The sequence below is a fragment of the Aedes albopictus genome, chromosome 2, assembly GCF_035046485.1.
Source record: "Aedes albopictus strain Foshan chromosome 2, AalbF5, whole genome shotgun sequence".
Taxonomy (NCBI): domain Eukaryota; kingdom Metazoa; phylum Arthropoda; class Insecta; order Diptera; family Culicidae; genus Aedes; species Aedes albopictus.
In genome coordinates this window covers 383,080,447-383,099,621 of record NC_085137.1, presented here as the reverse complement: position 1 = coordinate 383,099,621, position 19,175 = coordinate 383,080,447, and the positions used below count along the sequence as shown (strand labels likewise).

General features: G+C 37.8%; 1 protein-coding gene across 10 annotated transcripts in view; it reads left to right on the top strand.

The window, feature by feature from the left end:
• The window catches only part of LOC109403224 (la-related protein Larp4B), a 153,392-nt gene that overhangs the window by 43,081 nt on the left and 91,136 nt on the right, over positions 1–19,175 (top strand). The window contains exons 1-2 of one of the 10 annotated variants that reach the window (XM_019675993.3): positions 2,845–3,332; positions 8,572–9,165. The exons of 5 other annotated variants lie outside the window; for them this stretch is intronic. In XM_019675993.3, the coding sequence (XP_019531538.3) occupies positions 9,156–9,165 (10 nt within the window). In that variant the 5' untranslated portion in view covers positions 2,845–3,332; positions 8,572–9,155. Of the gene's footprint in view, positions 1–2,844; positions 3,333–7,257; positions 9,166–19,175 lie in introns of those variants that run through there. 4 more of the 10 variants (XM_019675989.3, XM_029878896.2, XM_029878895.2 and 1 more) reach the window with 4 other exon arrangements.

The window sequence follows — 19,175 nt, the reverse complement described above, 5'->3', positions numbered from 1 at the left end:
GTCATAATATTTTTGCGTCATTTATTGCAGAATATTATTTAAGATTAGTAGTAATTTTCGTTCAAAATGTCCAGACTAATTGGTCTCATTGATAACGCATTAGCTTCATAACTAATAATCATTTACACCTAACAGGATTCGCTCTTAGATCCTGGCAATATACGGCTAAATCTTCGAATTGTTCTGTCAGTCCTACTAGTTTTTCTTGTAGAAAAATGTCACTTCCTCACTTTTCATATAAAACCAACATTTAGAAACGTTAAATTATCTTCCTTGCCATAAGTAATGTTGTCCAGCTTAGTCAAAGAATTAGGTAATCAGTTTTCGTCGAGTCGAGACGCATTGACGTCAACAAAGCATTTTAAGTTATTGCTCACGCGTTAGCTTCGGAATAATAAGCAAAATTAAGTGTTGCAACTCGCGCCGGGAGTTAGTATGGACTTGAAAATATCAATGCTATTCGGCTGCAAAATTCGACGAGATAAAAAAGTTCCACAAATTTGCAAAAACAGAGAATTAGAGCTTTTGAAAAGAAGAAAACTACTTGAAAACTAGTTATTCGTTCGTACGCGTAACGTTAGTTAAATTTTCATTTACAATGTGAAAAACCGAAGTACAATTTCCCATCCACTTAGTTTCCTGATAAATTCTTGTTTCCCGCCGTATGTTAGATATTTAACTTTGCACGCTTAGAATTCAGGTTTCATGGAGAGTATTTTACATTTGTTTACTTACATATGTCGATGATACTTCCCCCATAGATTGTGTTTGTTAGCTTCTTGTTGTCTTTCGAAGATCTTCCATATGTTAATCTGAAAAAGCTTGTGCTCATGCACCGTTCATGTTCCGCAAGGATTCGAACCATGCAACATTTGATAGAGAAAAACAAAGAAGGAAAAATTGATTAGTAATTTTTATGTGTATAGTGTTTATGTTATGAATAATAGCAGTAATTGTTTAGTATTAGTGTGTATGTGATCAAACAGAAAAAAAAATCGTCACGAATATATAATTTAATATAAATGATGAATAATATTAATTATATTTCCAAGAAAATAAAATATTTTGTATTTGCAGCATAGCTGGGCCTTTAAAAATTTCAACATTTGATTAGGATGCCGAACCATCTGGGCAGTGGCAACCATCTCGGACATCCCCCTGTCATAACCCAATCAACATCGAACCAACTGTCCCAAATTCCCGTGCTTGAGTAGATAATGCAAATATCTCACCGCGCAAAAGCAATACGGTCAACCAGTCCAATCAGCCGAGCAACAGCAGAAAAATGTCCAAAATAGAGGCCCCTCCCTAATGGTCCAACTACCCTATATCGACTAATTATTTCCTCAATGTGGTCCACGTCGTCTCGCAGTCATGTGTAGCTATACTTTTTCTTAAACTTTATAACTAAATATTGAAATTAATACAGTAATGAAAATAATGTTTAGAGTTGAAATGAGGACAAATCTGTAATACTATTGATTTAATAATTAAGTTTTTTTTTAACATTCATTCGCTTTATTAAATTAAATTTTGACTGCGAGACGATGGAAGGTGATTCACACAAGAACGCTTATCGGATGGCACTTTATCCGATGAAGTCAATTGAAGTATGATTCCCCTTCCTTTGCTTAAATCCGCCACCCAAAGCACGCACCCAGTCGGCCATTGAGGAAGCCGTTGGCTATTAGATCGAATTATCCAGGGACGTAAGTGGCTTTGATGGTCACTCCTGTCGCACCTATTAATCTAGTGTTGCTATACCAGAAAAAATACAATAAAGTAATAAATAAATATGTTTTAACAACACTAGCAACAATTGAAACACGAGGGCCCTCAGAAGACACTCTTCCCTAGACAATATTGATCCAAAGCCCAGGGATTTAGGGCGCTCTATAGAATTAGGTATGTATGTATATCGATTTGTGTTTGTTTGTAGGTATAAAGTCTCACCTATCGACGGTAGAACTACGGTGGAATGCGCTCCCAGACTTCTGTTTGGACACAATACCTATTTGCATGTTTTTTCGTTTAGGATTATGCTTTAGATTTAAGTTATGTTTCCACTTACCCCTTTTTAAGCCCTCAGTTGCATTATCGAAGTAGGCAGATATCAATTTTAGAGGCAACTTTAGACCCTAAGCATTACCCTAGTAATTTAAGTACAAAACCAACGTTATTCAATGTTTGTGCACTAGATTTACGTTCAATCTTACCAATTCACTTAATAATATTGATTTAGAATAGTATTTAGGTAAACTAGATTAAGAAAATAGCTTTTAAGATAATTCAGTTTGCTCCTAGTTTATAATTCACTTTTGTTCCAATCTGTCATCTCATAGCATATAGACGAGTGCACCGATGAACTGACTTCATCGCGGTCCGAGAATTTTGACACTAGAGCGGGGTCGCTTCCAATCAGAAGTGGAAGATTTCCAATCAGAATTGAACAATTCTGATTGGGAACGACCCCGCTGTAGTGTCAAAATTCTCGGACCGCGATGAATTCAGTTCATCGGTGCACTCGTCTATAAGTGTGAACTTCTACCTCGGGACAATCCCCCGCACGGCGACGGGTGTGATTGATAATGATCAACCTCATAGACTGGCGGCAAACTTCGACGAGGTACTTTCCGACGGGGCGTTACTAACAGGCATTATTTATTATTATCATCATCATTTACTCGGGAGCTAGCACAACGTCTGATTTGAAAAAAATCATCCACTGGCCACCCCAACCCGATGACTGTCATCAATGAAAATATTTTCCTATTGGAAATCGCTATCTCTTTCGAGCAACCGTGAAAAACGTATCTTCGATATATTTTCTCCGTCTGCTGCCTGGGCACTCACCCGCAGCCTTCGCCAGGCCGAATCGGTGTGTGAGTGCATCGGCAAAAGTCAGTCCGTGTCCGTACAGAGAGTGCTCTGCGCGCGGCCATTTTGGTGATTTTCGTTCGTCTCGTGTGGTGATTTCGAAGTCAGGCAGTCAGGCCAACTAGCAGCAAGCAGCAGCTAAAATCGAAATTTCCTATCGGTGCAAGTGCGGTGAACCTACTCCAAAGGACACTATCGACTTCCGGTGACCGCGGCGGATACAGTGCGGGTGTTATCCGATCGATTTCCGGCTCGCGACGCGGAGTGCAGTCGATTTTTAGTGCCACAGAGCGCAGTGAGCAAGTTCCGAGGGAGGACATTTTTCTTCGGTCCCGACCGACGAGGCAGCGAGCAGCAGATTTTCTTCGATTTTCCTCGTTGGCTCACGCCCCTGGTGGACAGTGCAAGAAAGGACACTCAGAGCTAGGAAAAATATGTGAAATTCTCGCGTGAAGGTAAAGTGAAAACCGGTGTCCCTAGTCCGGGAAAAATCGCCTCCCGGATGTGGCATATCGTTTCGGGGGTTGGCGAAAAAGTTGGCTGCTGAAAACGTGCCTCCCCGCAGTTTTGGAAAGTGGTGTCCGGGAATCCAAATCCCGTACAGCTCGCACGAACGACGTAGCCCCGCCAAGTGTACTGGAGTGATAGAGAAGAAACGTTTGCCAACAGTGCGAAAAAGGGACGCGATGATGTGCCAAGTTTTGACAGATCGGTTGTGAGGGTGTTGGTTGTGTGTTGCAGAGCGAAAATGCGAAGGTCGCTCACAAATGCATGTACGAAGTGCGACCACGGTGAGTGGTCTGTGAATGTTTTGCCGGTGAGAGTAGTGCAGTGCTGCCAGAAAGGGTTTTTTTTATTAACATTGATAAAACATGCATTCTGTTTTCAAAAGGTTTCTGCAGGTGACATTTTTGTCAATTTCGGTGGCCTAAATATGTAATCAAGTTAAAATCTAAAGTTTTAGAGAGATTGAAGCAAAAAATATCTTCAATTAAAAAGAACATTGAATTTATCATTCACCCAACAAACAAACCTAATGATTAATTTTGCATTTTAGCCTATCATTTTGTGGTCAAAAAGTGCAACCATTTTTGCATCTTGTCACTTTTGAAGAAGAGAGTGTCGATGTCGACCCCCTTCTAGGGGCCAAACACTAAAATTCAAACTAAGCAGTTCGGTCTCTAGTTAGCCTAGAGGTTAAGGCTATGGATCGCCAATCCGGAGACGGCGTGTTCGATTCCCGTTCCGGTCGGGAAAATTTTCTCGACTCCCTGGGCATAGTGTATCATTGTATTTGCCTCACAATATACAAATTCATGCAATAACAGGCAAAGGAAGCCCTTTAATTAATAACTGTGGGAATGCTCAATGAACGCTAATACTGCAAATCAAACGATGTAAAGCTAAAGCTAATAGGTTATCGTATTGCTAATAAATTACAATTACAATTACAAAAATGATTGAATGTATGGATACCTGCGCTCAACCTATCAGTATTAAGTCACTTTAAAATAAACATCACAGACAAACAAACAAAGCTGGATCCCATTTATTGGATCAATGATCCAATACAATACATCCACTATCCCTTGAATATAACTCCAACTAGCATTCTCAAAAGACGAAAGTAAAGTTTCTTTATCATCTACCTAGAAGCTAATATGTATGTATTTTTATTTGACTTGAATCTTACATTTATTTCCAAGACTTTACACCGAAATATGCATAAATAATGTAAATACTATCAGTTGTTTTAATTCACATTTGACTGCATTGCGTTCATATGGCCCAAAGGCATCCCAAAATGAATTATTTGTACTACAGCTCGAATAGATCAGATTTTCATGCAAAATAGCATACAAAACCAAGAAAACTTATATTACTTTTCAAACCAACTGCTAAGTACATCCAGAAAACATCAATTCATTACATGTTCGGTGTTCAACTGTTTTCTATTGGGCATTTTAGAACAACGATATTGTACAGTACTCCTAACTATAAAATTCACATCACTTTTTCCAAATGGAAAATCAACTAAATGTGACTTTTCTACATCGGATGGTCAACGCTAGTTATGTTTTCCATATACTATCCACTTTTCGATAATCACTTTAAATGTTATTATTTTGGGCGAAATATCATTCTTGATTTTTGGTCCAACTCCCAGTCGTTTTCCCTCAAGAAACGTTAAGTACCTACATGATAAGCGTATTAGAAATGTCGCAACATAGTCGATTGGTTTCTAGAATAATCGAGCAGAGATCATGAAAGATCGTAACAATTTTGTGAGCATGTGTTGGATTACTAGAAATTATCGAAAGAAGGCTTTATCTGCAAAAGACCATTCGCCTTTCTATATCTTTGATTCTACGACGATGCGCCGTAGACTTAGCCTTGATATTGTAGCCATTCATTTGAAGTTTCGATTGAGAGCGAGTGTATGATGATAGAGTGAGGAAACGATCGTAGTGAATATTTTTATAATGATCACAACGTTTTCGGACGAAATAAATAAGATGTTTAGTGCTTTAATGTTGTAATGCTGGATTAATGTTGTTTGAAAACAACAACAAATTGGAAGTACAGCCACATCCTAAATGCGTCGCTGATCGATCACGTGCGATGCAAGGGAGACATAATTAACCTTTTCGTTCTAAAGTTGTGTGTTCCTTATCAATTTAAATTCTCATCAGATGGCTTCGTCTGTTGAGACTTGACAGATGTTCATCTGCCACTTAAGCGGCTCCAACTTCAAAGGAGCAGTCCATTAATTACGTAAGGATTTATAGGAGAGGGAGGTATGAACAATCTTACGAGCTATACAAAAATATTTCATACAGGTAAGACATAATTGCCAGCTCAGGCCAGAGTTTTATCTGTCGCTTTGGCAGCTCCCTGCTCTGAAGCAAGACATTATTGTCAGCGCTGGCTGAATTTCAATCCGCCGTTTTGGCATTTCCTTTTAGGACGCGAGTTTATCTTATTTTTCTCGTGTTTAATCCGATGAAATGGTATCAGTCGTATTCGTAGTGGATTCAACTCCTTCTGCATCACAAATGTTGTCCAGTGAATGGATTCTTGTTCGTCGTCAATGTGATGTTTCCTGTTGTTACAGATAGATTCATATTTTTCACTAACGTAGGCCTTAATCCTCAGTGAGTGAGACACAAAACGACAAGCCTGTCAATAGCAGTGGCGTCTCTACTATCAAAAAATCTGAAATTTCGGCAAATTTATTCTATTCTATTCTATACTAGTGCTTGCACAGCCAGTGTTAAAAAGCATCCTGGAAATATCAAAATTTATTTTGATATTTTCTTGACAGCATTAATATTTGCAGCATGTCAGAGACATGGCACAAATAATAAAATGGCCAGGCTCACTGTGCAGACAATGGCACATAACATAAGTGGAACTTCATAGTCAGAGCGAAGGAAAAAGTTGTATCATTTTTCCAGCACGCGAAACTGTTATATCTTTTATAAAAGGCGTTGAACTGTCATTTATTTTGGAAAACAAAAAACATCTGATCCAACCAGTATTCCAGTTTTGGCAAAGATTACAGGAACGAAGATCTATGGGCTCTTTGTTTTACTTCACAGCAGCGAAAAATAGTATACATATTGAAAAATGGTATGGCAATAATGTTATAACGCAATTGACATTTTGATGCTCTGTATACCAGCGTACGAAATCGGAAAGGCATCAACTTTTGGAGCCAGAGTTCCACTTATGTTATTTGCTAATGGGTTGGAAGATAATTCAAAAAAAATAAGGCAATTCGGTTATCCACTTATGAATAACATGATTGATATTTTGAATTGAATGATGGAAGAAACGGGGACAATCGTACCAATCGTTTCGTTTTAGGAAAATGGTGTTTGAATATAAAATCATTAGGAGGGGTGCTGCTAAGAAGATTTATGTACACTCCGTTATAGTTGGCGTCTGTAATTTCGGCAAATTTATGACCAAAAACTAAACGAAACCAGTATTTTACTTCAATCTATCCCATTATAGGCTCACTTGTACAGTTCATAAATTTGTTGTTTTATTGTTAACGATAATTTTTTAGTTGCTACTTTACATGAATTTTGAAATTTGCACTTATAAAATAGTATATTCGAGTTTAGGGAATCGCCACTGGTCAATAAATCCCCTGGATTAATATTGCAGCATTGGTGTGTTTTGAAAAGCTAAACAAATAACGGATTTGAAATGCTAAGCTACGGATGTCAGATATATGAAATTTAAGTTACAATTAGATGAGTTATTTAGTTACAATTAGATGAAATTTAGCACGGTAAACTTATGTAATCAAGTGAAATGCAGCAAAAATACTAAATAACAATTTTTTTAAGGCTTATTGGTCACTTGAGCAGCCTGTCCTATGTTGTTGCTTTTGGTCAACATTTACACAGAAGAAACGTTTTAATAACTATACAGTAAACAAACTTCCTTTTATTAACCAGAAGTTGATGAATATAGTTGAATACTTCGAGTTATACATAATGTTCGCCAGGAGTAATGAAGTAATGAATCCCCACTGGCAGCACTGAAACTCAGCGCTTCTCTATAGCATAGACAACAGACTGCATGCTCGTGATCTGTGCGTCCTCTATGATGTTGGTTGCTGCATGTGAAGATGTGTGTCAATCTTTGGATTCAAAGTGCCTGCCTGTGCTGGGCATCTTTTGTTGGCAACACTTTTCTTTTTCAAACCGATGGCGCTTCGGGAGCAAGCAGTCAGTCCAATTAGGCGATGTGAGTTGATCAGCAGCTCGAAGCTGTGTGCATCGACGAAAAAGAAACTTTTCGGTGAAGTGTTGTCATCGGTAGATAAGGCACATGGTTGGATTAGTGCAAAACTTGGCAAATGCAGTGTGTGAAATTGATTTTCGTTGGTTTCGTAAGAGTTTAGCTGGATTGAAATTCTTCGCCATCATCCTACCGAAAACGCAATCATAGTAAGGATTTCAAGTCTGTTGGCACGACTATATAAGATGGAATATCGGAATCATACAGAGAGGAAAAAATACTACGAAATTGATACGGAAGACATATTGGATCGCGTGAGCCGTGCGTGTTAAAACTATGCTTGAAAGTGAAATCCAATATTTATTTGTGATAATGTGTTCTGATTTAATTTGTATGAATTTACAGAAACTTTCCTGATTTAACAGCAAGCATTAGCTGATGGAAGATATTTTTCGATTGAGCAACCAGTTCTACGACTACACAGTGGTAGTAGGAAAAAAAGTTGGAAATCATAAAACGAGAATGATTGAGTGAGTGGCAAAAAGAGAAGTCCTATCAAAAGTGGAAAATAAGTCAAAAGTGACGGCAGAGAAGCAGTCAGTGCGAAAAGAACAGAGAAAAATAGGCATCGTGCACTGAGCAGAAAGGTACAGCAGAGAAGATATAAATAACAACAACAAAATATACGACAAAAAGCAAAACGAACCGAGAAGAAGCAAGTGAGTGAATGAGCGATATTGGTCGCTAGTACCAATACTAACACCGATAAACGTCAATCTGTGGAAAGGTTGGCACACATACTCATATACTGAGCGTGCAAGCTACAAAAAAAATAACAACATACATACGGTGAAACGATACGTCGCAAGTGTCAGTGCGAGCTCTTGTCGTTTTTGATTTCGAAGTAGTTGATTTTTTTTTTCTTACGCCTGCTAGAGAAATAGGCGAACATTGGGTAATAACAAGTGGCATAAGAAAGCAGAAGAAGCAGAGAAGAAAAAATCAAGTGATAATAGAGCAATCAGTGATTTTCGTTTTTGTTGTTTCGTCCAATATTGCTTTTATTGTTCGATTATTTGATTTCTGTACTTGTGCGACGAAGTGCAAGTGATAACTTTTTTTTTATCTATACACTGAAGAAAGCTAGTTGAAAGTAGTTCTAGTGTGGTATAATTTACTTCGCTGACAGAAGTTTGAAGAAGCGAAACGTATTGCCACTGCACAAGTCGGATACTCTTATGTGTATGTCGAGAAGGGTGATTTGTAGTGGCAAGCGGCTGTACGTTTTCTACTACTTCACACACATGTAAAGAAGCCCCCCGTGGAGCGAGACACGTCTGGCTAACTGGACCCAGCCCAGAAAGCGCTCGTCTCCTCGTCCGGCGTAGTCCGTTCCCCGTGTGAACTTCCGGGGAAGGAAGACACGGCTTCCTTCGCACGCAACTCTTCCGTTTCTCCCACGCGAGAAACGCTTTTTCGAAGGATCAGAGGATCGTCGCATCAGTAACGCTGCTCGGGACATGGATACTGGTAAGAAATTAAAATAATTCAAATATTGATTGAATGTACAAACCCAAAACAGCTTAATACATCGACTAGTTGTCTGTTGTAAGTACACAAAGTAAACGCAAATAGCGTGTTGGAAGTGTTGGAGGGTCGTCGAAAAAATGAAAATCATTCTGACATAACCTTTTTTGCTTACTTCACGGCGGCTATTCTCCGGTAACGCTAGTTCGCGGGTAAAGAGCGGTTACGGAGATCCTCAGAGACAGCTCCCATTTTCAGGGAGGTACCCAAACCCGACGGAAGGTAGACGTTTCTTTCACGTATGCCTTTAGTAGGTAGAAGGCGAGAACGTATCTGCCGTGCATATTTTTGGATTGGCGAAGATGATTCTCTTATTTTTGCAGTTCCTTTTTGCTCTTACAGCTAAATATAGCCCGTCGTTGTTCGATTGGGTTAGACTTCGACGGTTCTTTGTGTCGGCAATGATGTATTGATTTCTAGTTTTGCAGTTGAAATTATATACGAGTTTAGAGAAGTTAGAACGTTCAAAGATTTAATATTTATATTCAGAAAAGCATTTTTGAACGTTCTTTGAACTTATATAACAATCGGAAGAATATTAATCCATATCTTCCTATTTGTGGCGAAAAAATAAAACATTGGAACTCTCTACTTGTACTAGATCTCGAAGTACGTACTTGGTAATTTAAGCCTAACTTTACCAAACACCGTATGTAACATATGTAAACATAAAAGGGATTTTCACATGAGGCGATGAATTTCGTTAAGGACTACTTGTATCACTCACCTTTGGGGATAATTTGTGAAAAAATACCCGGATTTTTCACGTTTCTGTAATGTACAATGTATGAGTTGCTATGGGAACAGCGAACTTCCCCTTCGATTTTCCCCGTTCGTGGATTTTGTTAGATACGGTGTTTGGTAAAATTAGGCTTGAATTGTTAGTTCGGGTCTCCAGTTAGTCTTGTGGATAAGGCTTTGGATTGTCCATCAGGAGACAGCGGGCTCCCGTTCCGGTCGGGAACATTTCGTAACTTCCTTGGACATAGTGTATCATTGTACATACCTCAAAATATACAAATTCATCCATGGGCAGGAAAGAAAACCCTTCAATTAATAACAGTGGAAGTGCTCAAAGAACAATAACTTGAATTGAGGCAGAATAATGTACAAGTTCTGATAATATTTTGTTTGAAAGGACTGCATACAGTATCTGAATGTTTTTGTTGGTATTAAAATTTTACGACTTCACAAATGTCAGAAACTCTGAATAAGACAATCATGAATAATGTTATGTTCGACACATAGGCGCCAACTTAGGGGGGGGGGGCAAGCATAGTTTCGCCCCCCCCCCCCCCCCCCCAATATTTGACGATTTTCCCATATAAAAAATCAGAAAAATCAGGCTTTGCCCCCCCCCCCCCCCCCCAATAATTTGACCAAGTTGGCGCGTCTGGTTCGACAGCTTTAGATAGTATGCATAGCATTTACCGTAAACGTACCAAACCTTGCGCACCCAGTGCTTAACTTTGTAAATTAACAAAAAAAAACTTATAAAATATGATGATTGGTTAAAAAGCAAACTTTTTATCTAAGGTCCACCGGGGCAAGTTGAAACGGGTGGGGCAAGATGAAACAGCGGGTTAACATTATGTTATCCAATGATCATAAACAGCTTCCATACCATAACACATAGTTTTTGATTCAAACAATCTTTTGGCGAAAGAAAAAAATCTAAAATATATTGAAAACTATTTCAAAACTTCGCGTTTCATCTTGCCCCACCCGTTTCAACTTGCCCCGGTGTACCTTATGTGAGACCACCTGGTGATCCGGGGCATATATAAAAAACGAATTAAGAAAAAATTTGGCTTTAAAGGATAAGTGTTCCTTAAAATACATTGGCAGATGTAAGTTGCACATACTTCGGATGTGGTTTGGCACATGGATCGCTGCCCCTGGTACTGAAAGAAAGTGGCGGTAGTCAAAACGGTGCTATTTGGTTTAGTACTGGCACAATAATGATCAGGCTATTGTTATTGTTATTTATTTCTAACTTAAAATTTTGAAAGAAATACGAAATCTCTCAAAAAGCAACAAAACTTCTTCATCTTTTCAAAAAATCGTTTTAATATGTATATACTAAAAAATAATGGCGCCTCCATAATCGAGCCGTTATCTTGATGCGGATTTGTCAAGGGATGAACCAAGGTAATCTGTCTACAATGAAGGAATTTTGAACATCATGGAATCGATCTGTCTAACGGACGTAGTTCTTGATAAGGTATACCGGGGCATGTTGAAACGAGTGGGGCAAGATGAAACAGCGGGTTAACATGTTGTTTTCTAATAATAATAAACAAATTGATTGCACATAATTTTTTGATTCAAACAATCTTTTAGCGATCTATAAGATAATCTATTTCAATTCTGTTCTATTGAAATCTATTTCAAAACTGCGCGTTTTATCTGGCCCCACCCGTTTCAATTTGCCCCAGTTTACCTTATCTGGAAAAAAATAAATTTAAAAGAGTATCAAACAACATAACCAATTTCAATAAAACATTAAAAAAAATAATTTTCTTCATGGCAAAAGATAATAATCTGTGAGCAAAACTAAGAGAAGTTTTAAAATTTGCAACAAACATTTCAAGCCTAACTTTACAAAACACCGTATGTAACAATTTCATTTCGTCGCTAAACAGCTTTAGATCAAATAATTGTATCATATAAAACTCAAATGAGAAATTAGACATTGATTTCCTTGGCAGTTTCATTTGAGGAAGTGGGGTATTTTTAGTATCGTTTTGTACATACGGTATATGCGGAATAGGCCTGAAGAATTGTGTTGAATCCGGCATCAGCGCTTTGCTGCCTATACTTGAAATGAAGATTCATCCATTATACACTAGGTAGGATAAGGCACCGACTGGAAAGTGGTATTTGTTGTGTTTAGATTCTTGGAACGCGGGAAAAAGTGACACCAAACGACACTAACTACACTTACCGTATGTCGCAGTTTGCTATGATACCATCAGAATGGTAGATAGGGTATTGATACCGTATGTAACAAATATATGTTACTAGCTGTCCCGGCAAACTTTGTCTTGCCAAGCTTGTGGTGGTTTGACAGCTTTTGAGCTTATTTAAGCACCGCACTCTAGATTGGTTTCATTTCGATCGTGTTGATTTTCTTCCCGGCTCTTGAAAAAGCAGCACTTTATCAATTGTCTCACTTTTTAAGTTGATTTTTGTAACTTTTTCTACTTATAAACACAGCCACGATGAATACGAATCTAACCATGCAAGGGTCATCCCGATCGGTTCAGCCGTTCGTGAGTTTTGTTGCCTCAAAGGGACTTCAAACTCATTTTTATATATATAGATGTTGTTACATAGGGTGTTTTTCATTTTAATTATAAACTATTGGAATGCTATTTGACAATAAAAAGTAGCTTTACATATCTCGCGTTTAGTATCATACAGGCGTATCTACAATGGTCGATTTCTCTTCGTCGATTTTCTCTTCGGATTATTCCGGAAAATACGACCAATATTCGAATGATCTCTCGGTGTATTTCGGTGAAGGACGACTAGGACTAGCATATAACACAACAAAAACAACCAAAAATTATTTGCAGGCCAAATTATAAGCCGAAGAGAGAATCGATGAAGAGAAATCGATCATTGTAGATACGCCCGTATGATACTGAGCGCGAGATATAGAATCTATTCATCAAAATATCGATTTGTTTACATTTGTTACATACGATGTTTTGTAAAGTTAAGCTTGATTTTGTTCGAGCAGGTAACGAATAGTGTTTTTTTGGCAACACAGTTTAGGTATGGGTAACTCACATGTGCGAGTCACTCACGCGATGCAGCACGATGCAAATAATTCACACAACGCGTCACACAGCCGACGATTCAGTCACTCACTTTGAAACCAAAGTGGCCAGTGTTCAGCGACCAGCTCGGGATGGACTTATCCACCGATGAACAAAATTCGGTCCGAGTGCACCGATGAACTGGATTCATCGCGGTCAGTGTTTTGATATAAAGCGGGGCCGCTTCCAATCAGAAGTGAACGGTTTCCAATAAGAATTGAACAATTCTGATTGAAAGCGGCACCGCTGTAGTGTCAAAATTCTCGTACCGAGTGATTTCGGTTCATCGGTGTACAGCTTCTGCTCGATAACTGGGCATTGACGACAGTTCAGCTAGCGAGCGCCGCTCGATAACTGGACTGAGCTACCTGAACCGCAGGCTATTGTTATATTTTGTTTTGTTTACTGATTTGCAAAATGTCAGTATAAATTTCGTTTATTTTTAACTGTTTTTTAACTGAAGTTTGGCCCACTTATCGAGCGCCAGTGAATCAAAATCCAACCATCGCGCAACAATAATGACAATGTCGCAACCTGTATTTGTTGCGACAAACAAACCCATGCGACATAAGTTTGTCCCAACTTGAAAATAATGGGATTAACATCGTACACCACGAGTTTAGAGATTTTTAAGCCTTGCATTGCGATTTTCGAACGGTAACTTCGAGTCGGTAAACACTGTAACTCTGGTGAAGCTCTATCTTCAAAAAGTTTTGACTTTGGGTTAGAAATAATTGATTATTCACGAGTTGAAAAGTACGCAACAAATTCAGCTTCCGTTTTGTCTGCAACAAAAAATTTCGAGATCATGTCATTATCTGTTACCAGTAGGGATAAGGAGTAATCGTCGCACCTTCTTTGTTGCTTGTTTTGTGCCTCTTTTGTCTGACAATTCTCTTCACTGTCGAGCGCCCAATTAAAAAGCATTCCAGTTTAACAGCAGTCAGTTATCGAGCGGATGCTGTATAAGTCCACAAGTTGCAATGAAATGCGAGTCAGTCGATCTTTGGCTGTTTTATGGCGTTCATGGCCACTCCAACCAAATTCGAATCATTTGGGTTTGTGTTTATTGAGCCAACCAAGGAGACAACTTGAAGTCAAATCAAAATAGGACTCCTAATAGCTCAAAACAGGTTAAAACCAGAGTCCGAGCTAGTTCTAGAAGCTCAAAGACCGGAACATCTCCTTTTTTGACATTTCCCTGAAGTTTGACAGTAAATGGACAGTAATGTTCCTTGAAAAAGCTTTGACAGTTATTAGTCGAAAAAAAAAAAAGAAAAACAGTACGAGCTAGTTGGAGCAACGTCGAGCAAGTGCGAGTTTAGTCCCTGAACACAGCTATTACCCGACGTCTCCGCTAGACAGAAGTGCCTAGTCTTTTCCCGACAGATGAGTCAATGGCTGAAAATTTGCTGGAATTTTTTAAAGGTTTTTGCTAGTCAAAAACGGAACTCCCTTTAGAGAAATTCCTTGTCACACGCTGAAGAAAATCATAGTGAAATCTCTGGGAAGTGGTTTTCTACTGGAAATAAATAATTGTGGTTATGATATACTGATTGTCTTTATTCAAATTCATTTAACTACAATCTTTTCATGTTTGTTCGATTGGTCAAAGTATTTCTTAAAATTATTCCATGCTGTTTTGTCTGTTACGCTGTTTTAAGCTTTCAGTTTGTAACTGTGGAACTTTGAGCTGAGAAGCAGGATTTATCCCAGTGATGACGTTACGCCAATACGAAGGAAGCGGTTTTCTCCAAGGCGAGTAGATGCTTATTACACAGAAAATATTTCCTTTTTTTTCGAATTGGTCCTCAATATTTTAAACGATCTAGAAAATCTGAGAACCTCAAAATTTATATGAGTAAAAAAAGTGTTTTCACTTTCAGTGCAATAACTTTCAATTTTCAACCGATTTTCAATCTTTTTTTATGAATCTCAGATTGATATACTTGTAGTACATTACATTTTTTCCAAGTCACTCTAAACATGAGTTAAAATATATTTTTTCTAATTTTCAATAAAAAAACGGTTCCGACAACTTTTTAACCGCTTCACCAATTTCAAATCTGTTCGCGTGATTTTGTAGACATTGTTGTTGCTGTGAATAAACTGTACCTGTTCAAAATGGTTTCAACATGGATAAATATCAAAAGTTGTTCTCAAAACCACGTATTTTACAAGAAAAATGAAAATTTAGGGAAAATTTAAATTGTTTTCGGATTTAGAGTGAAAAAAATATTATGAATATTCAGATATAAGTTTTACAAATTGAGTCCTCTATTAAGGAAAAGTGGAAATATTTATACTTGAGACCTCATCGACAATCTAGAATATCCTGAACTCTATGAAATTTGGAAAAACGAAACAAATGGCATACCAGTTCAGTTATTTTAAAAGCTGAACTTCGATATGGGTTACGTTTATATGTATTCATTTAACCTTCGTCGAGAATATGAAAACGTGTTTTATATTCCGGGATGTTCTAGGTGTTCCAAACTGTTATGTAGTTAGGTCCTTCAAATCTACAATAATAACTTTATGTGTTTTCGCCATGAATAATAGTATTGCATAATCAGCAGGAATCCGTGAAGCTCTTGAAATCTCAAATGTTACTTAGATACACTATGGGAATGTTACAGGTCAGCCAAACTATCTTGGAGTTCAGAACTTCAGGTCTACATTCGTAACATCAACTATATCTATATATATCATACCGGGCAAAAATCTGGGAATCACAAAAATTAATTTAAATGGACACCATGAGAATGTATCTCGTGGTAAATATTATTACAACTTATCATACGATTGAACTCCAAATTTATCGGTGCACTCTTTGTCTATTGTCATCAACTTTTTAGCTTATTATTAAATGTTTGTCTCGCCAAAATGGCTCGGTACAAAGCCGTACACAGTAGAATTTCGCAATAATCCGTTCCCATGCATCACTACGACGATCGACAAACCGACCGACTATCATCGTCAGTAAGAGAGGACAGAAACACAAAGAGCACTTGCACATCGGCTCGCACCTACACTTGCAGCAGCTGCATCAGCTGTGAGCTCGTCCGATGCACCGTCGTACCTAGCTGAGCTCTGTGTGTCATCATAGCTGTGGCCCCATGATTCATGCTGATGCAATTTTCCGCAGTAGTTTTGAATTTCTATCACTGATTCCGGTGAAGCCCCGAACGAAAAACGTCCTCCTCATGGCTACACAGCAGTCAAATTTGTCGAATTGTCGGTTGCTTGCCTGAGTTGGCTGTTTTCACGCGGTGAAAGTAATCATACCGGGCGCAACAGTCGCAAATGAAAGCTCGCTGCAGGTTCGGACGCCAAACGTAGGAGCGAACCACACACAACGCCGGAATGTTTAATGATAGTGTAATTGTAGCTAAATATGTGACTGGCAATTACAAATGACACCTATCACTTGGGGCTTGAATGTGTGTACCCTGTCGGTGCTACCACCTTGCCGTTGACGATGCAGTTTTAGTGTATGGGATTTTAATTGCTGCTTAATTCACGTTTGTAAGTTTTTTATCTACTTATATTGCTTGTCTTGATACGCCGTTATGGCAGCTCGAACACATCATCTTCATTTCTCATGAGGATAGTCTCTGCTGGTTGGTGCTGCGGGTGTCATGACAGATGCCACGCAACTTCCGCAGCACCCTGGTGTGACGAGTTGGACATTCCACCGACAATCGAGCGTTAATTAAATATGCATTGAACTGGAAATCACTGGGGAATTGTATTATTTTTTTGGTCTCACATGAATGATAATGTTCAAATAAAAATCTTTCATTTTGTGTCAGCTCTGAGGATAGTTCGAATGAAAATACCAAATAAAGTTACAACACACTTATTTGGCAATAGAATGGTCTGTACAAGTGCAATTGAAAATCACTTCCAAACCCCCTAAAACGCCTTGATACATCTTGAAACCTCTCTGAAACATCGCTGGAACTTCCCTGACAGCATCATTAAACCACTTCCAACAAAGACCACTTCTAAAACCCCTAAATCCCCTGATATTTCTTGAAACTGCCCTGAAATCGAAACTCTCCTGAAACACCTTGATACGCCTTACAACTTCTCTGAAATTCCACTGAAACCCCCGTGGAATCTCTACGAAAGTCTTCTGGAACTCCCATGGAATTTAAAAATGAATATTTTACAAATTTGTAACTGGAAATTAAAAAAAAAATAGACTACGTGTGTGAACCGTTCAACAATTAGCGAGAATCGGTCAACACTAGGATGCGTTCAACATTTAGATTCTAGATTTCCGGTACAAATGTTTTATTTTCTATTGGCGATTAAAAGAAGAGGTTATGTCTTGAACATTTGGAAGTTTGAAAGGAAAATACTAGTTCCCTATAAGCTTAATAAATCAATATTTTGATAAATTTAGCGATAAAGCGATTTTTTCTACCCGGTATCCACAAAAAAGATTATCTGGAACGATTCAATCACTAAAATACGAAATGGGATTTCACAAAACATAATCTCACTTTAGAAGGCCAAACAGAAAATGTAATAGAAGAATATTCAACTTCAATGGGAAATATTCGAAATAACTGGATGCAGGCGTTCACCGGATATTTTTCTACTACCTTGGAACGGAAAACAAATGCGAATAAAAATACTAGTATCTACTCACTGTTCAATAATTTACGAATTAATCTAGTTCCAAGCAGTCATCTCATTGGTTCCTTGTGTGAGTATTAATTTGCGGCTTATTTTTCAAAAGTTGTAGATTTTCAATCTTTTTTTTATGAATTTCAAATTGATTTACGAATAAACTTGTAGAACTTTTTTTTTTCAAAGTCACTCTAAACATGATTTAAAATTTTTTTCTTCTTCTTTTCAATAAAAAAATAATAACGTGCCCGACAACTGTTTAACCGCTTGACCAATTTCAAATCTTTTCGCGTGTTTTTGTAGATATTTTTGTTGCCTCTGAATGCTGTGAATATGTAAACTGTACCTGTACAAAATAGTTTCAACATGGATAAATATCAAAAGTTGTTCTCAAAACCACGTATTTTACAAGAAACATTAAAATTTTGGAAAAATTTTAACTATTCTCGGATTTAAAGTGAAAAAGATATTTTAAATATTCAGATAGAATCCTTAACCCTTTGGAGCCGGAGAAGTCGTATATGACCCCAACATTGAAACGGCTGTATATATTCACCCATTCAATGAAACAGAATCATGTCTTCGGCAAAGTTGTTACAAATTAAGTCCTCTATGAAGGAAATATTTATATTAGATAAAGCCTGTATCTGCAATAATCGGGACACAGAAGTACGACTGTAGCTTTGTAATAAATCGGTAAAATTGGCCAAATAATTGGGTTTTTAAATTAAGAAAAATGTAATGAATTTTTGATTTTATACGAAAGAGCACATTTTTCTGAACCACCATAATTTTTTTCAGATCCTTAGAACTTCATTCTGGTGCCTAAAATCGCTTTTGAAGAGGTCAACTGCTTGACAGCTCCGCCCAGTACAAAATGCGACGAGGGGTGATTCGACAAATCGCTCCCATACAAACTTCAAACTGATTTTTAAATAGGTTCCCGGGCACCAAAATTCATGAAAATTTGGATTTCGGCTCAGTTTTGCATGCAGATTCTGAATATGCAATTATCTCAACACCGCTAAAGAAGCCAATTGACTGAGAACTCTTTGGTGTATGTCAATTATTTATGCCAAATTTCATAAAAATCGATGCATTCCTTTTAGCTGTGGATGAAAAACAAACACGTGGTTTTAAGCATTTTGTACAGTCATGACCATTTTCCTATACGAATGGTTATGGTTATTTTACGGTACAGTTCAAAGTTCTGTGATGATAATTATGAAATTTCGTTAGCAGTTATGATACTTATAGAGACATTTTCTTGCAAAATTTCATCAACTTTTATCGATTGGTTTGAAAGCTACTGGTGTCGATAAGGGTGAGTGTTAGTGAATTTTTTTCGTATTTTTCATGTGCGATGTTTGCCTATTCACAACTTTTGAATTTTTCTGCCAATTTTCATGAAATTTTTACAAAAGGTAGTGGATTATGTGTTAGGCATAATATGCCTGCAAAATTTTATGATTTTTGGTATAG